The sequence below is a fragment of the Ammospiza nelsoni genome, chromosome 1, assembly GCF_027579445.1.
Source record: "Ammospiza nelsoni isolate bAmmNel1 chromosome 1, bAmmNel1.pri, whole genome shotgun sequence".
Taxonomy (NCBI): domain Eukaryota; kingdom Metazoa; phylum Chordata; class Aves; order Passeriformes; family Passerellidae; genus Ammospiza; species Ammospiza nelsoni.
In genome coordinates, this window is record NC_080633.1 from 138,643,387 (window position 1) to 138,667,727 (window position 24,341).

At 37.4% G+C, this 24,341-nt stretch overlaps 1 protein-coding gene across 1 annotated transcript in view; it reads left to right on the forward strand.

Annotated features, from left to right (window-relative positions):
• Positions 1 to 24,341, forward strand: part of TRPS1 (transcriptional repressor GATA binding 1) — a 211,106-nt gene that overhangs the window by 178,470 nt on the left and 8,295 nt on the right. The window contains exon 6 of the mRNA XM_059474944.1: positions 21,102 to 21,224. Coding sequence (XP_059330927.1) covers positions 21,102 to 21,224 — 123 coding nt within the window. The remainder of the gene's footprint in view (positions 1 to 21,101; positions 21,225 to 24,341) is intronic.

Consider the following 24,341-nt stretch of genomic DNA (forward strand, 5'->3'; position numbering starts at 1 on the left):
CTGGTAAAAAGCAGCTTTCTGCTGTCAGGATCAGCATTACCCCGACAGTTGCAGCAGCTCTCAAGCCTCTGGATTTGTTTGCAATGAGAGATTTGTTGTGGATTTTTAACAAGGCTCCTGTGTGTGTGCCATGCTTAGTAAATATTAGCCTTCAGGGTATTTTTCAGTCATGCTGAATGGACTGTTAGTTTTCCCAAAATGCAAAGTGCAGAAAGTCCGTTTCACTGGGGATTTTTTTGTTTTGTTTTGTTTTGTTGTTTTTTGGAGGGTTTTATTGTTTTGGGGTTTTTTTGCTGTAGAGATTGTATTACAACTCTACCAAAAAAAAAAAATAATATCACAAAGAGGATTGTGTTTGAGGAGCTAGGGAGGAAAGAGGCCAGTAAATGTGTAATGTCCAGTTCTTAAATAAGTGATATTGCAAGTTTTAAATTTCTGTTATGAAAATTATAAAACAGTATTTTTATTTTATTAATGGCACTGTGAACATGGAAATACGACAAGTAACTAAAAAATGGCACCTTTTACCAGGAGGTTGTAGTAGAAAAACATATAAAATTGTTAGATATTAGACAGAAAGATATTTATAGAGAAATAGAGAAAATCAAAACAAAGTACCATGTATGTAAACTCCATACATAATGTAATGTGGGACTAAAACAACAGTGAAAAAGAAATGGACATTGTGAAGGATTTCAATGCCTTCCCATTTTACAGTTTAATGTTTTGATAGTCAGTGGAGTTTAATATTACAATATTTCTAGTGCCCCTGTGAACTATTTGTGGATACGTTTTATGAGCTAATTTTAAATGAATATGAGCAATGGGATGAAGCTTTTTCATTTTAACATGATTTGTAAAAACAAAAAAGCTTCCTGCGATAACGTGGGTATGCTGAAAGCAGTGCTGTACCGACACAGTCAAACTTTACAGAACTCAAGTGATTTTTTTTTCAGTCACTGTGGCAAGGCTGTTCTAAAAGTCTGTATCAATAATAGTGAAGTACTGCAATGGTTTGATCTCTTTGATATTCTGGAGAATGGTTTTTCTTTTTTTATTGTCCTCATTTTAAGAGATGATGGAGCAATGAATAGAACAATAATTTATTGAGTATTCACACACTGTATGTATACTTTCATTATACATTTATAGAAGACCTATTGTTTAGTATTTTCTGCTTCAGGCTAGTCTTGTAAAAGAACAGTCTAGAATAGACTTACTCAGTGCATGTGTTGTCCATTTGCCTGTCAGCAATAGTTTTGACATTAAAAACAGGGAGTTTGAGTGACTGCTGGTCTGTCTTAAGGTATGGTAATGAGGCTAATTAGGAGAGATGAGAGCTGAACTGGATATGTGAAGGCAATTATCCGTGAAACTTTTGTCATGCTTTATCTTTATCAGATCTCTCTTTCTCTATTTTTGGCATTTGCCAGTGACACGCAGAATGGAAGTACTTGAAGTGATACATATTTTAGAAAAGCAAAGTAAAGAAAGAAGGCAGAAGGAAATTTATATGAGGACATCTCATTATAAAAACTATACAACTTATCATGGATATTGTAGATAAGCAGGAAAAGACCTTGCCTGTTTTATTCTTGTCGCTTGCATTTACATGAAGTAAAATCAATTGCTTTTTGTGATAGTGGGCTTAGTAGAAAACATCTCCCCTGTTCAGTGCACATTCTTTTGTTTGCTCTTTTTATGTTATTACTAACTCCAGCAAACATGTTATTAAGCATACTCGAAAGAAAAACATGTAAAGAGCATGAAAAGAGAATAAAAGTGCATTTAATAGTAATTTTTTTTTAAGCTGAAATTTTCTCATTTCTGTTTTCAGGAGGCTAGTGTGATTTACTTTCAGGCTTTTTCTTACAATCTAGTACAAACTGATTTTAAGAGAAGCACTGAATAGAGCAAATGAAAACCATGTGTCACAAGTCTTGATGAATCAATGCATATAATCCTCAAAGAAAGAAGGTGATAAATGAAACTTGCACATTAATGAGACCATAACCAGGCTCAATTACTAGGCCTTTTTGAAGAGCCATAGTAACTTCACACATCTTTTTATGTTGGAGAGAAAAAATTACATCCTCTGAGCTGTCTACACACTCCTGCTTCTTGCACTATGTCAAAAGACTGTGTACCTCTAATCCATTTTTAAAGAGACCATAATGTTTTAGAAAAGCCTATCTATATAAGACACACTCAATGAATTTTTAAAGAAAAAAAATTAATTGTAATTTAGATAATTTTACTTGGACATTTTATGTGAGTCTACCTATAAAGTAATATTACAGGCTTCAAGTCAAATTTGTCTTAGAAGTCCTCTCTTCTGAACTTGGTAAAAGTATGGCAAGGAATATAATGAATAGATGTGTAATAGAGATTAACATTTACTGCCCTAATATTTTTCCATTAAGCAGCAGTTCTATTTCTCAGATTTTGTTTTCTAGTACGTATGTTAAAAGCTTTGAATTTGGTGCTACCAACTACATTACACGTGTCCAGAATGCCAGCACAAAATACTTGAGGTTTAAAATAATAATACTAAATCTTACATGAAGGACCAAGTTATATTTTGTGTCTTTAATTTAACTTGCTTTCCATAGTAATAAGGAAAGTTGCTTGGTCTCAAAACCATGGTCTGCTTGCTGCTGTGAGGTCTCCATGCTCTGTAAGGCACAGCAGAATATTGCTGCTATCAGTTGTCACTTCCTCTCTTTCCCCTGCCTTGTTCATGCACACATATGAACACACAAAACCACCCCATTCTTTCTACTCTGTAAAGACTGTAAAAGGAGGTTCTTGCAGATTATAATTTGTAGCCATTCGTTTCTTTAATATCTTCTACTGAGCTTTAGTAAAAAGGTTACTGTTACCTCCATGAGAGAGTTCAGAAAACTCCTCTTTCCACTGGCTTTTATGTGATGGAGGAAGATGAAAAACCTTAGCCCACAGTCCACAGGAATAATAGTGTTATTGCTAATGTTAATGATTATTATGATTGATTAATGACAATGGCAACGACAATGACAATAATAATAATAATAGTAATATCAGCAAACAAAAGGAACCACAAAACCAAAAAACCCAAACTGACTTGGCAGTTTTCTGTGGAGCAAGAATAAGAGAGTGATCACAGAAATGCCACTTTAGGCATCTGCAAAAGCAGTGCTAGGGACAAAGGACTATGCATGGCACCCTTTCTCGCTCTAGAGTTCAAATTTGGTATTTACAGTTATAAGGATCTAGAATACAGATTTGGGCAAGGGGGAAAACTGAAAACAATATTTAGATCCTTTTTCTGTTACCTATGACCTTGGCTAAACAGACTCCTCATATGCAATCCTACTCCCTTCAGCTCTTCAGCTCCTCTATTGACAGTCATTTGTATCATGCATGGTTGGTCTTCAGTATAAATTTACAAGGAGAACAAATGTGCCAGTCTCCAAGTGTCACTAGGAAGAGTATGCAAAATCTTGAGATACAGTACCACAACTAAATAATCTATAGAAGCAATTTATATAGTTGCAGAAGCTAACCATTTTTTTAATAGTGTCTGGATTTCTTTACCATATTTTCATAAGCAGCTGACAGTGGTGGTATATAAACACTTTAAACATTTTATTATAGTACTGAGGCAACAGGTTACCTATGGTGCTTGCACCCAATAGGTTACTAATGAAGTGTCATTTCCCTGCCTTATTTGGTTTGTGTTGCAACCTTAATTATATTTCAATTTTAGAATAAGCTCTCAAAGTAGTGTACAGGGATTTGGCCACACGACTTGAATTAACATTAATCAAAATCGCGTGTCTGAATTCCCACCATACTCCAAAGGTACCCTGGGATTGTTGGTGGGGATTGTGTGCAGGAGGTGCATGTGCAATAGGTTTTACCACTGGCTTCCTCTTACTCTGAGTTGAAATCCTGTTCTTCATACCTGAAATAAGAGATGGCAGGGAATACTGAAGCCCAGTGTTCACAGACTGTGTCTGTGAGGTCAGTGACAATTCATGTTTCCTCACTTTAATCCACATGAAGCAGTTTTACTGAGAGGTTGAGGTGGCAACTGTAACACAGAGAATCAGTCACATGTTTTAGGGAGCTGCATGATTTTGAGCCTGAGATTGTTCAATAAAATACAGCTTCTTCATCTCTGTCATCATCCTCCGTGCCAACCGAAGCTTTGTGAAAAATGGTGATTCATTTTTATCAGTGATGTTCATGTTCTTAGAGTTTTGCATTTTTCCGTGTTTTCCTGTTTCTGGTTACAAAGCAAAGTGTCAAAGATTACCCCTAAGAGGGGAGGTGTTGCAGCAGTTCTTGCAGTCCCAGTGGAGGCAGTGCCTGGAGTTCAGTGAGGCAGCCTCCTCACAGGTCCTCCTCACTAACTGAAGTGAGCTCCATAGATTAGACTTGTTTTGGTGTAGTTGGCCATGGATTGAAAAGGGTTGGTGTTTGTTTTTTTTCATGCAGGTATTGTGTATGCTTCGGTCACTGGTGGTCACTCACTTAAAGACATTACTCTATCATGGGTTGAATACCAGAATTTCTCACAGAACCAAAATAAAATTATATTTTCTGGTCCTCTTTAATACTCAAATGAAGTTTCCTCATTAAAAATAAATTCTAAACAGACTGTGTGTATTGCTCCAGTACCAAACTTAAGAGAGTTTCTGTCTGAAAATTGGAGTCAGTAAAACACAACTATTTATAAGTTTATCATGATTATAAGCTGTGTTTTTGCAGCTATGTCTTCTACTGGCTTCTTTGGAGCATCTTTAAGAGGAGGAAAAAATAAAATATGACCTTCCATGTCTAAACTAATACATGCATGGCATCAGAAGAAACCTCTAGGAGAAAAACTCTGAAGTTTCTTTGAATATCCTATCTTGGAGCTATGGGTGCTGACTGATTAAAAAACAGGAAAAAGATGTTAAGATGTTTAATTTACTGGATTTGAAAGCAGTTAACTCATAAAATAAATAACAGCTTTCCATAATGCTTTTCCATTAATCCATATATGTAATGCAAATAAATGAATAAGAAGTTTCACATCCTGCACTGTTTACAGTGATTCCAGCACAAGACAGTTTCTATCTGTAGTGATGATTCATGGATTTGATGTAGCACCCCTATACTTGGTTAAAAAAAATATGTTATGTCCTTTTCGCTGCCTGAGGCTCTAACATTTAATAAAAACAGAACCTCAGGTATTTTCCTGATTTTTGTCTTCGGTCCAATCTTGGATGGATGTGCTTGTGGATGTGTTTAACTTTACACAGGTGAACAGGCTCATGAAAATAAATTAGATTTCTCCGATGCTTGAAATGCATTGTAACTTTTTTTTTCTGTGTGTGAACAAAGCTTTCTCTGTTGTTATAAAATTCATTCTTACACTTTATCACATGCAGTTTTGGGGTTTTTTTTTTTGCTTTGGATTCTGTTTTAAACTACTACTTTTAGAAATACAGTGTTTCCACTGTTACATCAGCTATAAAAAAAGAAAATACATATTTGTGACTTGTATGGCTCCAATGAAAGTGCTAAAAAGAGTTGCCTTAATCCTAGAATCCAGCTAAAACTTATTAAAATCGTTAATGAATAAGGCAAGAGATACTGTGTAATGAAATAGTTAAAGTAGCACTTGTTTCCTGGCAATGATAGAAAGAATTTTTCGTTTCTGAAAACTGTTTCAAAATCATCTTTCAATGTATAGTCCTTTTCAGTTTGGGACTGTCTGCATCATAAGAGATCTTTTCACCCTCTTTTCAAAGCCATATGAAGCCTTGAAATGAAAGATAATTAAAACAAATCTTGAGTAAACTGTTGTGTGGAGATAGAAGTTTGATGGTTGAATATATAAAAAATTGTAACCAGATGTTGTGCAGAAGCCATAGTAGTTTAAAGATCATGAGCTTTTTCTTTTTTCTTTTTTTTTTTTTGCATGAAGCAAAAATATTCTAATTGAAGTTGTCAGCAGGAGTGAGACTAATATGCCTGTATTTGATTAAATAATAGTTTATTTAACATGCAGTGTGGCCCAAAATTGGCTGAGACTAAAATAAAGAAACTTCTTACTATATTTTTTTGTATTTAAATAGTGCGAAAAGTAAACCTAGTTAATGTTAACATCTTTGATTGATATTCCCAGCTATTATATTATTTGTCCACCTCTGTGGCTTATTGGAATGCTTTGCTTTCCATCGCACACACATTTTCTTCCTATTCTCTCATTAACTAGCTGGTTGATGGAAAAACGGTAAAAGTAAGATGTGCAATAAAGTCTGGAATGCACTAGTTGATCAGACTTATTACTAAAATCTGTTAGATCTTAACACCATAACTCAAGCTTCATCTAACATTCCCTCTTGCAAGTGTGTGCTTTGCACAGAATCTCCAGCAGACACATTAAGAGATATCCATGCATGAAAAGGGTTGTGTGTTTTAAAAATACCAGAATATTGAACTATGAGCAGTAGATTTCCTGGCAGTTATTTACTCTATCCAGGATAGCAGTGTTTAATGGAAAAACTCACAAGAGTAGTGGCTGGGAGTCTTTACTAGGTGAGTGCAAGATTTCTTATTGCTTTACTAATGAACATAGTGATGTCTTCAGAAATTGCACATTGAGATTTTTTGTCTCTTTTTTTTTTTTGGTACTACTTTGCTGCTTAAATAACTGTGTAATCTTACATGGTGCTGTGATAAACAAGGGGATCCCCATCTTGCCTTAAGTGAGTGACCATTGCTAAAAATGGAGGAATTTCATTCTCATTCTGCTCTCTGTAGCTGTTTGGCCTTTTGTGTAAGATCGGGCTGTGTGACTCATGATCCACAGACTGCACTGGATTCAAAAATGAGCCATAAAGTCATGAGCAGCTTGGCTTATTGATGGCATGTGTGTGTGTGTGTGCAAATACATCCCACAGGAACACTTCAAAATGAGGGCTGGGATTAGGCATTTTTAAGGCAGACACGTCTTTAAAATAGCTCGTTCCAGTTGTTGTGTTGCCCAAAGTATGGTTTCCCAGTGTTTCTTTTGTCCCTGCCACAGGAGCAGCACCCTTTCAGAGCCCTCACAGGACCCTCTGGTCCCAGCAACTGAAGGTACAGTCCTGCCCAGCTGCTTCCTGCCCCTTCCCCTCTGTTCCTGAGACTGCACCCAGTTCTTTGGGCAGCACTCTCCTGCTCCCAAAACCTGCCAGTAAATAGCAGACAAGACCAAATTTGTAGGGAGATTACAACATTCTGTAGGAAACTTGTATTCCATTACGAGGCCATTAATCAACTGAAACCTAGGAGAAATCACAGCCCTGGCTGTGCAGGCAGTCTGTGCTTCAGGACTGTCATTCCCGAAATGTAACATTGTGCAGGTCATCTTCCAGATTAGTCTGCCATGCCTGCTCTGGTTTTGCCACACGTGCCAGGACTCCAAAGGTAGATGGCAAGGCCGTAGTAAAATTAGCCAAGAATTATCCTTACCATAGCAAAAAGCAAACTCAATGCAGTCAGTTTTTAATCTTTCTTTTTTCTTCTGTGTTGAAAACAGACTGGAAGCAAGGCAGGGCTAACTATGTACATTTTCTACCGTCTTCTGTTTTCCTTGTGCTTTATGCAATAGGTTAACTGCATATGAAGTAGGAGAGGATTTGTCTTTGATTTGGCAATGGAAGAATCAGTTGCAAAGCACTGATTTGTTGAATGTTGTGGCTAAGTTGCTTAGCTTTGCACTGCTTATAGTAACTTCTGGAAGCTGTTCCCTCATTAACTCTGACTGTTATTAATAAAGGAAACAGGGCCTGGTATTTATATGCTAGGAATTATTTCTGGGAGGTATAACTCATTGGTAATTGTACCCTGATTTTGGAAAGATCTTTCCATATAAAAATCCATACATGTCACATCCACTTACATGTGTGGGCATTATTTAAAAGAGCTGTACTCTCTCTGTATCATGCTCAGATTTACAGCCTGCTTTAGAGGGTGCAGGATGCTGGTCTTAGTCAGGTAGCTTTGGCAGCCCTCTCAAAATCTCCTCAAAGGATCCCGAGGTTGTTACTGCATGAATCATTCAGTGTTCCCCACACCTTCCTCATCTTCCTGCTGATTTTACTATCAGGCTTTCACAGCCATGAAGTTTCCAGTCATGTCCATTTCCATACGGCCAGCCACTAAGGTGTGAAATCCTAGTGCATGACACAGAACCAAAAAATGTTTCCTATAAAATATATGTAGGAAATAAAGGCCCTTCTCTTTTCAGTTCCTGAAAGGGCTTTTGGCAAAGAAGCTGATGAAATGGAAGGTTATTTTTTTTCTTTTTGTAGAAAAAAGACATGCCATTATAAATGTGGTCCTTTCTGGTGTACTTATTTTTGCTTCTCACTTCTAAAGATTCTAGTAGGTGATAAAGATAAAGAAAGGGAGTGAAAACAATTTGACATTCACTGTTAAATAAAACCTGTATTAAATTGAAAAGTGAATTCTTAAGATTGTCAGAGTTTTTGTTCTGTCACGTAAGATAGAAATGGCTTTGAATGTAGACTTTTCACAAGTAGCAGCTATGATTTCATACAGCATGTCTAGATTTAAAGGTTTCTTTTTATTTCAGATTTGTATATGTGGGCCTTCTACAGGCTGGCTTCAAAATCAGATGAATTCTGATACTGGCAGGTGGAAGGTAAAAAGGAAACTGTTCCCTGATGTTTTCTATCTAAAGTCTGATAAATTGGGTAGTAGAATGGGACCAGTCAGTCCTTCTTTGAGTCCGTGTCCAAGACGTGCACGAGCGCAGGAACACATACAGGCAGCACTGTGGTTTTTGCCTCACAGCTACGCATGGATCAGCCACAGCCGCTCGGGAGCGGGGCTGCAGAGCTGTTACGCTGATGCCACTTCAGAAAGGAAGGAGAGGGCTTGTTTTACAAGGCATTTCTGCGCAGTCAGCTTCATTTAAGAAGACTCCAAAGGATGTGAAAAATAAGGTAGCTGTGGGCTGGCAGGACAGTTTTCGCCATGCCTTTCCTTCAGGCGGTGCCTGATTTCTTGAAAGCCGTTTTTCAGTCCTTCACAGCTCTGAACCAGTGCCTGAGTATGTGACAGGGTGGGTACATTTTGTCCTCGGCACGCAGAGCTCCTGATGGAAAACCCCGCTAAGTTATTTGCTTCTCTCTTACTGCTCTTGTCAGGCTTGTGCCATTTCAGAGAATGACCGCCCCCAGCAGTAAGCCGTCCCTTGTCACTTGCATTAGAAACAATTCCTTTGGTGAAATGCAGTCTAATTCCAACAATACAGATTTTGGAGCTGGTGTCTTAAACAATTTAAGAGCCACTTTCTTAACAGTAAGAGAAAAATTAGACTAGGGCTGCTGGAAGCACTGCTGTGCAGTAATAACTGTTCTCTCTGGGCAGATGTGAATGAGCAGAGAAAGAAGAGAGGGGCATACCAGTTTCTAAGGCTGCAAAGGCAGAAGAGCCCCAAATCCTTCATGAATGTTCCTAAGATAAATATTATTTGGTATTTGTTGTTTGTTTGGTTTAGATTTTATTTTTATAATTTCCTAAATATAGGAAATAATAAAAAATATTTCTTAAATATAGGAAATAAATATTTCCTACATATAGAAAATAAAGGGTTAATTCTCCTAAAGGAAGAAAAAAGAGATTAAGGCTGTTTGATTAATGAGGTTAAGCTTGATTAACAGGGGATTCAGAGTATTCCTTATGACTTTACTTTTTTCTTGTGCTTTTACATGCCTCTACTGCTTCTAGTATTGTATCCGGAAATATTTATTTTTCTGGGTTTTTCTTTCTTTTTTTTTTTTAACCCTGTGTTGCATCTCAGATTTTAAAGTCTCTAGTCATTGTGCTGTGGCTCTGTCTTGAATTCCATGAAATGTTTCCTATCAAACTAGGATACCATATGCCCATGTTGGCCTAAAATTCACAATGCATCATGTACCAGAAATAGAAGCTGGTAAAGATTCTTCAGAGATTGTGTTCACTTGTTCCAAAGACCTGGTTTGTTTATGGAAGGGATGCTTGCAGTACATAAACACTATTTAAGGAGAAATGTCTCTAAAATGTAGAACAGTTGTTCTCTTCTTCTCATCTTAATGGTATTTTCAAAGAAAGCTATATAACACCGTATGTTGAGTCTCATTTACAAGTAGGCATTAGGATCTTGATAGGAAAGAGCAAGCAGTGAAATATTTTTGTAAAAATTACTTTTGATACTTTACAATGTTCATTGTAAACACTCTGAAATTATTTACAGTGGAATTTGAAAGTAGGTTTCTCCATTTTTAATAGCTGTGCAGTTTGTAATCTATAAAATTTGGTCTGGTCTATTGCAATTAATACTTTAATATCCTTGAAATTTAAAATATTTTCTGTTGCAATGCAAATGAATAGCATTTAAGGCTAAAATGGATGGAAATTATTAGAATAGAAGCATTTTATTCTAAGCAATCTAGAGCCTCTCACTGAAGAAAGCTTCACAGAATAGTTGGGGCTGGGAGGCAGCTCTGGAGGTAAATCTCATCCAACCCCACTGCCCAGAGGAAGATCAGCCAGCACATGGTGCTAAGTTCTGTGTCCTGTCAGTTTGGAGTTTCTCCAAGGACAGACACTCCACAGCCTCCCAGGGCAACCTGCTCTTGTGTTCAACAACCCTCACAGTATCAAAGATTTTCCATTATGTTCACATGAAATTTCCTGTATTTCAGTTTGTGCCTTTGCCTCTTGTCCTCTCACGGAGCAGCACTGAGAAGAGCATGGCTCTGTCCTTTCCTTCCCCCACCAGGTACATACTGATAAGATCCCCCTGAGCCTTCTCCTCTAGGCTGCACAGTCACAGCTCTCCGGCTCTCCTTGTATGATAGTAGACTGTGTCTTTTAATCATCTTTGTGGCACTTGACTGGACTCTCTCTGACACATCCAGATATTTCTTGTACGGGGAGCCCAGAACTGGACACAGTGCTCCAGGTGTGGCCTCCCCAGGGCTCAGCAGGATGAAGGATCCCTTGACCTGCTGGCACTGCTTTGCCCAGTGCAACCTGGGAGGCTCCAGGCAATATGAGATGGGTTAGCTTTTAAAAAATACAGAGGTGGTATTTGGGTTCTTTTCCCTCCTCTTTTCTCTACCAGGAGTTACTTTCTTAGGTAGGTGTTGGAGTTGATCACATCTCTAGTCTCTTCTTACTTCATAAAGCTATCAGAAAGGAAGCCAACAAGTGTTTTTGCTGAAACTGTGATCACAGGATGGAATAAGATGATTATTTTAGAACTAACCACTTAGACACAGACTCTGGCATATTGTCTTTTTATCTGGAAGTGTTTGGAATGGATTGGATTAGATGAAAATGTCCATTATAAAAAGGCCACTAATTTTCAATATTTACCACACCGTGGTGTCTGGGATACCACAGTCTCTCCCTAAGCTCACAATAGGAAATAACTATGGTAATTGTGTGGTATGGGTTGGCAAATGTTGATTTTTCTGAATCATTCTAGCAACAGCACGTAACAAGATCTGCAATAAGACTGCAGTCCTAAGTGTATTAAAAATAAAAGATGGACATAGTCTGCTTTGTATCCTACACTAGGAACAGCTTTCTCACAGGGACTGCATGAGACTCAAATTATAGTTATTACAGTTCCTGAACAAGTATAAGTATGTGAGCTATAGCTGCCCATGTGAAACATTTTCTCGTTACATTCTTTCTTTAAATAAAATTAATGGTCCTAAGGGAAATTTTTTTAAAGTACAAGTAACAGGTAAATTTTACCTCACTGATTTTCACCAAGGAGTAGACACCTAATTGACATTTCCTCCCTGAGTGTAGAAGACCTCTATGAAAACTTCAGATCCTAATTTTGTAACTTTGAATTAAAAGTTATTCTTACAGTGTAGTTTCCAGACTTAGGGTGCAAATTTGGAAGGATGTATGTGATCAAAAGTCAGTGGGACTGAGGCTTCGAAGACTCTTAATGGCTTTTGAAATTTTTACCCCTGAGGAGCCTTTCCCCTGCTGATTTTGGCAGCCCTCAGCCAAAATCTACAAATGAGAGTTCCTCTTCTCAGATGCTGGCTTTCTGAGCTATTTTCTGTATAAATAGAGATCACGTGGGCTTTAATAAGGTCAGGGAATGTTTTTTAAATGTCTGTGATTTTTTTTTTTCCTTAAAACTTAATTTTGCCCATCTGATTTCTGTGGAAGTGGGAACAGATGCCAGAAGCTGAGAACTCCAGCAGCTTTGTGCTCACGCTTGCAGCAGAGCACTTGTGGGATTGGGACCCTCAATTACTATCACATGTAGAGTTCCATACTGGCTCGTAGCTGAGATCTGCAAAAGCAGTCTGCTGCTTCTGCCATGGCGGAGCCGGGGTGTTAAAGGAAATACGGACGGAGCTCTGCTCCAGCTTTGTCTGTTCATTTAATGAGTAAGATTACTTCATGAAAGGAGGGGTACATGGAGTGCCTTCTTGAACATAAATCCTTTGGTATTGATGACTAAACTTAAGCACCTAATTCCATGCTTAGGCACCGTCATAAATGACTCTTTATCTCAGATAGTCAGTTAGTTTATAGCAAAGTCTGACTATTGATTTAGATTCCCCATTTGAGACAGCAAAGGTTTGGTAGTTTTGCTTTGTGCCAAGAAGTAAAAGGGTCTGAGGAATTTCCAATTTTCTCGATGTCACTTTCAGCATGCTTAGTTCTGAGGATACTACTTTTAGCCAGTTTCTGATCAGAAGAGTAGCCTAATTTTGTACATTTTAGACCATTTTACATTATGTTTCTAATTTGAAACTAAAATGGAAGAGATTCATAACAACTTAGTTTTGTTTTCTGAGAAAAGTCGAGTTTGTTTGGAAGCACATGGTGTTTGGGAAGGAGCAGAGGTCGCTCTGTGCAGGCATTGAGGTTTTAAGCAGCCGTTCAGCATCAGAGCTGCTGCATGAATCTGTTGCAGCAAAGTGCAAGCAGAGAAAGGTTCTGGGGCCAGGATCACAGTTCCCAAACCAGGCTCCCTCTGTCCTGCTTAGGTACACTAATATGTCTACTTAACCATTTTTTGCAGATAATATTACTATTATTCCTAAATTAAACTTCTTTTTTAATCCTATTTTTGAATGCTGCACATAAATACTGTTTTAAAATTGCCTGAGTGGTTAAGCTGATTTAGAAAAGTGTAAAGTTGTTTATCCAGCAGCTTGGGAATTTTTACAGCAGTACTTAAAAAGGATTGATAAAACCTGTTGCAAGACTCCATAATTCTGGTGAAGATGCTGAGAGGTGCTGCTGGCATCTTTTTACTGTGTTAGATAAACTGTGAAAAGATAACAGGACTCAGATTAAGCCAGACTTTAAATTTAAAGAGTGGTGAGCACACCTCAACAAAGATAATGTGTTACCTTGAGCTGATGTAAAGAAGGAAAGGAGAAAAATGGTGCCTACATGGAGGGGAAACAAAGACAATCAGGGCTTTCTTCTTGAGCAGCTGCAGCCAGTTCCACTAATGGAAGTGCAGGAGCAGAAACTGGCAGCACAAGGTATGCGTTCGTTTTTACAGATGGCAATGCAGACAAGTTGGTAATTGAGAAGGAAGTGGTGTACGTGAGCTCTTTGACGGGGGACAGCCCATTACAGTACTTTCCTGTGTAATTGGCTCGGTGAATTATTGGAGGCAGAATTCCTATTCCTCTTGAATAGGTTTCAGTTGCTGCAAAGTGACATCATTCTTGTGCGGGAAATGCAGGTTTTCAGGTTGCTTTTGCTGTTTGCTATTGGTCTTAATAAAACCTTAAAAATAAAATTTTGGGTTGCCTCCATGGAAATCTTTGTCATGCTGCTTACATTTAGTGGCAAAATACAGCAGAAGTGAGCCTACACCATAGTGTGCTGGCTGCTTTGAGGCACTGGAAGAGATTTAATGGCGGTCACCTTGTGCAAATTGAAGGCTAAAGACCATAAAAATACATTATATCCAGTAAAAGACATTTGAAGGCAACTGCTTTATAAAAAATCATGCTTTGTGTAAAATGATTAAATAAATATTTAGCTCTTTGTAAACCAGACTAACATATAGATAATCAGAAATTATTTCTCATTGTTCATTGCAAATGCCTCGTATAATAAATAAGTGGTATAACTATATCAATAATAATACACATTTAAAAAAATATGTGTATCTATTTAGTCTTTGTGTATGTATTTGGCCTGTCAGAAAATCACATGAATTTTTAACACACTGTGTTTACAAATCAACTGCCACTAACTGTGACAAGTAAGTCTTGCCAGCAGAAAAAGTTTTATTATTTCATGTTTCTGCCACTGCAGATCTTGAGGGGGAAACTATGAAATTGCCTTCTGTAACTGTCAGGATTGACAAGGAAATATGATTTGAACTACCTGATTTTCACTGATAAATGCTCAAATAAATGAAAAATTAGTAAGTCATTGTAAAGCGTACTGTGATTATTTAATCCTATAGTGCATATGGCTATCAACAGAAGATGAAAGCAATGGTAAATTGTTGCTTGTGGAGCTCAGGCTCTGGCTCAAGGTGGTGTCCAAAGCCAGGTCCCTTTCTGCACAGTGGCAAGGGTTGGGTCAGCTGTAACTTGAGGGAGGATGTAAAGGTGAGGAGGTGACGGCAGTGAAGAGTTACAGCAAGTGATTTACTGGCTTCTTTTTGTTGCTCTGTTTTTCTTAATTTAGTAATTTATTTTGACCAGTCATTGTTTTACTTCGGTAGAAATCATCATAAACTAGCATCTTACTTAACATCCTAAACTAGTATCTTATTTACTTGCTCAACACAACACAAAAAGACTGTAGTTTGCTGTCTGGTTTTTGGGGTGGAGTTGGGGATTTTTTTTGAGTAGTGAATGCTGCTGTTTCTAAGGTAGCTTTACAAAATACAGCTTCAAATGCTGGGACAAAAAAATTCTCATCTTCATTTTTGTTGCTGTTAAAAAAATAATTGCAGTTTACATGAACATTTAAATATTTACTCTCCCTAAGGGATCAGGGGGAGGATTCTAAAAGGCTGCACTAGCAGTAATGTTTAATTTACTGTCTGAGTTTTTTCTCTCTCTAAAACCCCCTTGATTCCTCCCATTAAAAGTTTATGATACAGCATATATCATAAAAAGATGCTGTCACGATACAGCATTAAAAATTCCACTAACTTTCTATATGAATTAAGTGTGCAATTTTGACTTTACTTTTTGGCATTTTTACTTTCTTTTTACCTTGTCTTTCCTAATATCTTTCTTATGTCTTTCAAATACAGATGTTTAATGCAATTGTTCTTGAAAATGTCTTAGATAAAGAGTTTGGATTTGGGACATTAAATTGATGTAGAGACAACTGTTAACTCTAACTTAAGGTTGAAAACAACTTCTACTTTAATACTCTGCTTTTTGTGTTTTGGTTTTTCACTTCTGGGACAAAAATTTGCCGTGTCTGGTGTATTCCTAAAAGGTGTTGAGGTTATAAGGGAAGGAAGCCTCAAGGAGTTTCTTTTTAATTTAGACATAGTTACAGCAAAAGCAACTAATTTTTTAAAATGTGAAACTTCACAGAAACATAGTTGTGTCTGTTTTCACAGTAGAGAGAGAAAGCAGTTCTGATTAAAAACATTCAGAAAGGACTGAGTGCCTTTGCAACCAAAAGAAGTGAGGTCTGAAGGATGCCTTTCCCATCCTAATCAGAAGGAAGTAGTGCTTTCTCCAACATCCAGATGCTGTCCTGCTGCCCAGGTTTTAAACTTTAATCTAAACCTCACCAAAACTCAAGACAATCAAATACCTGCTTATATAAGGAGGACAAAGCAGGAATGACATAGCAGGTGTGGAACACGAAACCCTTTCAAAATTACGGCAGTGCAAGCACAACAAAGATAGATGCAATCACGAGTGCACTATGCTGTTTTTCTGTACTGTGTGGTAGCAGCCCAATGAGAGCAGCTGCTTACAATTGCTGCTCTCCACAGCAAGTCACCTGGCTCAAACTGAGCGTGTGTGCAGCTTTCCTCAGCTCTCCTTTTGGACCTCCCGTGTTGCAGGAGAGCATCCAGAGCCGGCATTTTGCCTTTTTTCAGTGAGGCATATATGGTTGTATTCTCCGACTTCATCGCTGGGAGTAGGTCAGCCACACGCTTATTCCTGGGCAACACTTATGATTTCACTGCACCTCATGTTCTGGAGCCATGATTAACAGTGTGCTCTGTTTCTGGCACATTAGAGAGGCCAGAGATGGTAAAAAATCCACTCAGTCCTCATCATATCATTGTTTCGTGTTGGGGAAGTGAAAGTAATCAGCAATACGACAAGTTTTGTTGAGTCCAAAACAAAGAGGGTGATGTAAGAAAAATCCTTGGCTGCTGCTTGTGGAGCCTATTTGAGTTTCTAAAAGCATCTTCTGGCAGAAATTTTGAAAACAGGATGTATTTGGCACTAGCAGAGTGTCAGGCACCATTGCTTAGTCTAGCTAGCTAAAAAGTCACAGTTCCTGAGTACTGTTTTTGGCTGTGCTCTTGCAGGATATATTTTGCTACATGAATTTCCACTGAAAAATACCCTGAAAGTTCAGTATATTATGAAATATTTTTGTATAATGTGGAGTATAAGAAGTTTTCTGCATTGCTACAAAGTCTGGAATTGTATGAACTGTAGAGTCAATCCTTTAAATCGAAAGCAGTTTTTATGAAGAGCCTGGCAAGACACCTGAGTGAATCACTTGTTATCGTATTCTCTGCTGGTTTATTGCTTAGCAGAATGGACTACTAATAATTGCCTTGTTTCAGTGAAGTATTGGTAGCTAGTGAAAATCATCTAAGGAGTTAAAAAAAAAATTAGGCATTGGGGCTTGACGCTCTATATACCAAGTTTCAGACTTGTTCAATTTGAAATGGTCAAGATATGAAACCATAAAAAATGTGAGTAAATACTCTGCATATCAAGAGTTGTTATGCAATTACATGCTTTCATCATGGTTCTTACCAAGGGACAACAGTCAATAGAGAAGTCTGCAAGACATATTCAGTGAATAATTACAAATTTTCATAACTTTGATACATAAAAATAATAATCCACTTGTTCCTTTGCTACTGCTACACTAAAATATGTGCATACTTTTATTTTCCCCAGAGCAAAGCCACTCTGACTGTAGATTTGTTAGAAAGTTTTCTGAAAAACTTGAAATCTCCTCTCCACCCACCCCCCAGTTTGGCAAATCTCCAAATTATAAACAGCTGAACTGATTTAAATAAAGTTTTCAGTACCAAGAAAGAAGAAAAAAAAAAAAAAGTTACATCTGGGCTGACAAAAACATACGCCAAGTTTCAGCCTAATGTGATTTGAGACAACTGTGATATTAAACGCCCAGACCTCAGAACTGGAATGGAAATAGAGATAGGCTTTTCTCTGCATGGCCCCTTCAGGGTTTGAGATTGTAATGTAGTGGCTGTAAGGCCCCAGATGATTAAAGCTTGACTTAGTAGATACATATTTTAGTTATTTAGACCCTTTTGGCTTATTCTTCCAAGGATGTACATGACATTTTCATTGATAACTCCAGACAGTGCTAGTGGGATTGACCACAGACTGAAATCTTTTTATCTGTGCCTCAGACTCTCTCATGACTAGTCATGTTGACCTTCATTTCCTACGCTGATTTAAGAAATTAAATGTGGTAGGATCACATTAGAATGGGAGCAAAAGTTCTCCAACATATTTCTTGAGAATGGCAGTGGTGGTACTCAGCGGGGCACTTGAGCCCATGGCTGGGCTTTATGGGGGCTGTGGGCCATAGCTGCAGCACAGGCCTTGCTGGATTTGAGCTCAAGTGCCTGTTTCTTTGCAAGACTACCCAGAAAAGCAGCAATATTGACCAATATTATTGACGAGTTCAAGTGATGAGCATGCAAAGCCAAACAGATCCATGCAGAAGTACCATCACTAACAGAATTGCTAATGAACATTTAGCAAAAAAACCCCCAAAATAATTTTTGCTGACCAATAACTTAGAAAACTTGCTATATGCGAAGTAAAGGCCTAGGTTTTTGTTGTTTTTCTTTTTAAGAAACATTATTTGTTTAAGATAATAGGTTTGCTACATTGTAGGCTTTTTAAAAAGCCCTCCAATTTTTTTATTGCAGACATGAAAATTTCTGAGGTGTATTTTGACAGGCAAGTCCTCTCTGTGGTTAGTAGCATCCGAGAGTCAAGAATCTTTAGTCCAATTCTGCCATAGTCCTGTTTTGTGGCAGGAAATCCACTCTAAAGCTGTGTGTCCCCACTAAAAATAGCTGGTTTGTAACCAAAATGCTCAACGAAGCATCAGCATTTAAGTTTTTCCAGAGGTGTTTCAATTATTCATTTATTAGTACATATAAGCTATGTTGAAACACTTTAATACTGAAATAATCAGTGTTGATTATCCTGTAAGGTCCTTAAATAGTACAGAAATCAGAGAATGTAAAGTAAGATAAGGTGCAACACAGAACAGCACAAAAGAGGAATTTACAGACTCTGCATTAAATCTAGGGAAGGATGTTTAGCTGGACTACTTGAAATTTTAAACAGATAAATATTTGTAAGTAGTGAATAAGCAGACGTATAGAATTTCAATACAAACAGCTACTGCTATGTATTTTGCAGGTTTTTGTCAGCTGTAGTCATTACATGATTTCACTGCAACTAATACCCAGTTTGAATCAGATCTTTCTTTAGAAAAGAGAAAATTAGTTGCCTTTGTCAATGTTCTATAGATATACTAGCTCCACTGCATTTAATGAAAATTTCTGTGTAACTTTACCTTCTGTCCCCCTTCAAGTGTGTAGAAATGCAGCATACAAACTAGACTGCTCTCTCTATATTTTAATAGTCTTCCATGTCTTTGTAGAGGGTATTTCCCAAACTCAGGGAACACAAACAGAAATAAAACAGTGGAAAGACTGACTCAGATTAAGACTCCACTTGGTTAATACACCACACTAAGCAACTGTAGACCAGCATACAAGAAGTAGGAATGAAAAGGAACAGTTCTGCAGTGGTAGCTGAATCCTGGCCATATAAAGTCATTTCCGCTCGGAAATGTCTCGCCCTCCAGGTGGACCAAGTTGGGATTAGTCTAGTGAGGCTCTTATTGTACTCTGATGGAGAATATTTCAGCAGCCAGGTGAAACTGGTCGAGGATATCCAGCCACAAAACGAATTGAGACCTTCAATGTACGTGTAGATGAGCGCATCTTTCCAGGGCTTATATGCAGAACTAGTTAGATAGTTGCTGAAGGACATCAACTACCATCTAGTTCTCCCCTTAGCTACACTGAAAAATTTCATATACTACTGCATCTGATTTAAGAGGCAAAGTAGGGGATGATGTACGGGCGTGAGAGAGGGATTATCTTGATGACAATCTTGATTTTATTGTATCACTTTAAAGTACCACAACCTGCTCTACAAATGAGATTGTGTTCTTGGTTTAAAAGGGCAATTGTTAGCCTGACTTTGTGCTCACTAAAAACATTTCCCCAATCTTGTTAAATTATTGCACTCATTTCAGATTTTTACGGCTGTGCAGCTTACCAGCCCTCGTTTCTTTACGTTTCATTCATTTTCCTTGTATTGATGATTAATGGAGGATGTCGAACATTAGAGTGAGCAGGCATCAGCAAATGCAAGATCATAATTAGTTTAGCTGACGAGGGCCTCTGATAGCACTTGCATCTGGATGGAAAAATTACCCTATAGGGAACTGGCTGCTCACCAGGTCTTTTTAGTGATACATTGTGAAACACCCGATGAATCAAATGCCCTTTCAATGCCAAGAAAGTGTTCCAGTCTTGAAGCCAAAATTATGTCTGCAGAAAGCTTTCCATTTGAAATGTATCAGAGTACAATTATAACCATTGTATTTTTTTGGCATGAGCACCAGTCTTCTTCAGTATGAACTAAAGTTAAATAAATTACTTAAATTTTCTGAAACCCTGAAATTTTTACTTATAGTGTTAGTAATTCTTAATTTATAATAAAATTAGTTTTCACCCAGACTGTTTTCCCTGTACTCACTCATTCTTATCTTAGCTGGTGAAGGTTTCTTACTGATCATTTTTTCCCTTTGCAAAAAGGGAACAGAGTTAAAATTCGTATTTTCTTTTCAGCAAAAGAATTCCATTTCCTGCTTATTGGTGTTTGGGCCCACAAACACAGCCTGACTTTTGTTTAAATGAGAAGTTTAATGAAATCATTACTCCATAGAAAAAATTTAATGAGCAATACTCATAAACATGCCTACTTTTAAATATTCCTGCATCATTATGAAAGCTGATGAATGCACAGCTCAGCCTGGTTAAAATCAATTTGTATTTGGGGAAGCTTTACTGTGCCCTTCTTCGCCTGACTAAAATAAAATTAATTAATTAATCTATCTGTTGATGAGACAGTGTTTTCTGGGACTTCATTTGAAGTTCAGAAGAGGTCTCATTCAAGAATATTGTACTTTTATTTGTTCATATGGGCTGCAGGAGTATATGGTAGCTTATACTGATTTCAGAAATAAGTGGAAAATACGGTATCATGTATTCAAATATAATATCTGTTAAAGGAATTAGTATGAGACAGGTACAAACTGTAATTAATTGTTTGCTGGTGTTTTAGAATTCTTGTTACCAATTACATTTTTAAATAAAGCTAGCTAAAAGGAAATAATCTGTTGTGAAACCAGGAGAGTTTGCGGAATGTTCTGTCAGCTTCTGAGGTTTTTTTTTTTTTTCAGAATTTGCTGTTTAGAAACCATCATTAAATGCACAAAACCCGAAGTTCAAAAAGTTAAAGTTGTTATTCTGAAAAAGCTTTGGTGTTTCACACACCTCATCCATCACTCTGGGGTTAATTATAATGAAAATCAGTGGTGCCTATTAAGCACAATTGAACCTGACCTCATTATGGGCAGTGTGGTTTTATACTGTCATTGTTGCCAGTCTAGAGACAAAACTCCTGTGTTGATTTGTCCTAACTCCACAGCTCATGTGACTCACCTCTGACCTGTTTTTTTTCCCTTTTTCTTCCCTGTTTCAGAGACGTAGAGGCTCGGGTGTTTTCTGTGCCAATTGCCTGACCACAAAGACCTCTCTCTGGCGGAAGAATGCAAATGGTGGATATGTATGCAACGCGTGTGGCCTCTACCAGAAGCTCCACTCGGTAGGAAGAACTTACTCGTTTGTTCAGTAGGAAAAGAGCTGCACAGCTAAGCTGGGCAGCTGTGGTCCTGCCTGGTTGTGTGATTAGTACCACTCCCTGGCCTGCAGTCAATTTCCTAACAGGGTTTTGCAGAATGGTCACTTTGGGATCAGTTGTGATTCATTATGAAACAGCCTGGGATGCTGTAAGTAGATGTGTTTGAGATCACCAGTGATGCATTTAATTATTTTGATACAAAATAAGGGGAAAATTATTTCTTTTCTGGGAATTGCTTTTCAAGGCATATGATACATTGTGATGAAAGCTCTCTAAATTCTACAGTCCTAGAAAAACCAAAATTATTGGAATTAGACATCACATCCATATTAAAATATCTCTTGAAACAGTTTTTGTATACTTTGACATCTCTTACCTCCTTTATTCTAGATAGTAAATTTCCCAGAGATATGGGGAGGTGGGATTTTGCATTCTTTTTTCTACAGTTCTTAAAATCTGCTGGAAGATAAATATCTCGGCAAGGAAGCTATTCACCTGAAGGCACTCATCACTTGGTGAGGGGAAGATTCACCATCCCTCAGGATCAGTCAGGGAATAAATAATAATCATGGTCTGTCTATATTGCTTTTCATCTTATTGACACTTGACTTGATCCTGAAAGATGTTGAATACTCTGGTCCAGGTCCAGGAAAGCCATGCTGAAGTGTTTCCTTGGATCAGTGCCAAAATGCCTGGAATCTTTTAGGTTAAGATCCACTGGTTAAATATTATCCTTGCTGTCTTTAATAGGCACACATAGGAGAGTCAGGTGACTAATTAATTAATTTTTACAACATTCCTATGAAATTAAAAAGTGTTACTATTATTCAGAAATGGAAACCGAGGTAGTCTTTGGGAGTTTGCCCGGGCAATGTATCAGATCAGGCTTAGAGCCTAACTGAGAAATAAACGTGGTGACTGAGTGTACATTTTATAAAATGTTTTGCAGAAATTAAATTTGAAAGGTAAGCTTCTCAGTGGTCTTATCTACTGCCCATACAATAATCCTGTTTACACAACATCCTGCCAAACCAGCCCACTAACTAGAACAACGTAAAAATTACAATTTTCAAAAGCAGCATGACCATCACCAGTGTGAAGGGTTGGCTCTGTTTGCCATATGTGTCATTCTGGGGTCACTCATTGTTTTTAAGGCCCAGAATAGCCCAGTCAGGCCAGTAATATCTAAGAAGATGAACTAATGCATGGTCTTGACCAGCATCTTGGCTGGGTCTTGCTCCAGGTATCATCTTCCTGGACACCTCTTAAAGTTGTAGATAGAATATCTATTTTAAGGAAATTGATCAGTGGTGAACATCCACAAAGATTTTAAGAAGGATACTTTGGCTTTTTTATTTGTCATTTGAGTCTGGTTATTTGTTGAAATTCCATTTGCAGACTCTTATTTTCCATTTTTTAAGTACACTTTTCTCGGCTGTAGTGTTGGATCCTACCATGATTTTCAACATTTCTTTTTAAACAGATAAAAGCTACAATAGTCAGTTTTGAATTCAAGCACAACTTGGATCATCCTTATGAACTAGTAGGAATGAACTAGTGCACTTACAGTATAATTTATTAGAAATACAGTGTCAAAGTTTGTTTTATGCATCTCAAAAGCAAGAAGCTGACACTATCTCTAAGCTCCACTGTTTAAGCATGACAATAAGCTGCCATTCAGTGGACATTTGACATTAATATCTTCAGTTGAACTTTGACCTAACAAATGAAAATAATTTAATTAAGCCTTACTCTGCTGTGGTATGATAGCAACTCCTTTATAAGTAGGAGTCTGAAATAATCCAACAAATCTCTCCTTTGGGACAACTTTTGAGACAGTCCCATGGAAAGGGATGCTCTTTAGATGGACACCAGAAAGATGAAAGTTTCTTTTATCAGTCTGCCTGTCTGTCTGTTCAGGAAAAATTGCAGTGTGTGTCATGTATTGGACATATGGTTTTGAATTAAGGGGTCCAGGATGATGCAGTTATTAAGGAAATGTCCAAAATTGTAAAAAATCAAGTGAATAGAATTTACTTCTGTAAGACCCCTGTTCATCTAAATTGTACTACACCGCTGAGTAAAACTCACCTGTATTAATTTGCACATTTCTTAGCTCCCTTTTGATTGGATAATTACTATCTAGGACTACCATCCTCATTAATGCAAGCCTAAGGTCCCTTTTTCACTTTCGTTTAATGAGAAGAAAAATCTCTGATCTATCAGATACTACTAGGTGATAGTGACTGACAGATATTAACATGGTAGTGATTTCTGCTGCAAGTTGCATTTCTATTTCTATTATACCCTTGAATAACTTTTCAGTGTGTTTTCAAAGATGTTCCATCTATCTAAGGGGTAATTGCCATCAAACTTGCCACGTTTTTCACATTTCTCTCCTTTAACGCAATCAAATATGTTTTAAAATTGTAATTATAATCCAAGAGTCTATTATTAAAATAGTTTTAGTGAAAAAATGCATCTTACTGCAAACATATACAGAATAGTCACATTTGCTGTCTCCCCAGAGTCATGAATTTGACCATTATTATTGTGGTGCTGTCCTTCATTTTTAAACAGCTTGAATTTGGTCATGGAACACTACATTTTGTTCCATGGTGATTCCTTGACAACATCCTTAGACTAATTCAGTAAAGAATTGCAGCATATTCTAGGATTAGTCTAGAGGAGGCTCCACTTTCACATGGAATTTGAGAAATCTAATCACAATAATTTATTGAAGCATTTGTTGAATTTTTTTTTTTTTCAGTTACTCATATTATTGGAGTGGGGAGATTGCCAGCTGATACAGAGATGGCAGAAATATTTGTGATCATCTTCATTATGTCTAACATATAATTAAGGATCTGACATAGACCATTTTAAACGTAAAGTTCTGGTAATGTTTCCACTATATTCTAAATTTAATGCCCCACTGAAAATCAAGAAGTGACCTTAAAATTTTCTATTTGCCTTGGTTGTAACCAAATACAAGATATTTTTATCTGCACCTTACTACTACAAATAAGGGAAATTAGTAGATTTTCACCACTAAAGAGTGTATTTTAATCATCTGAGGGC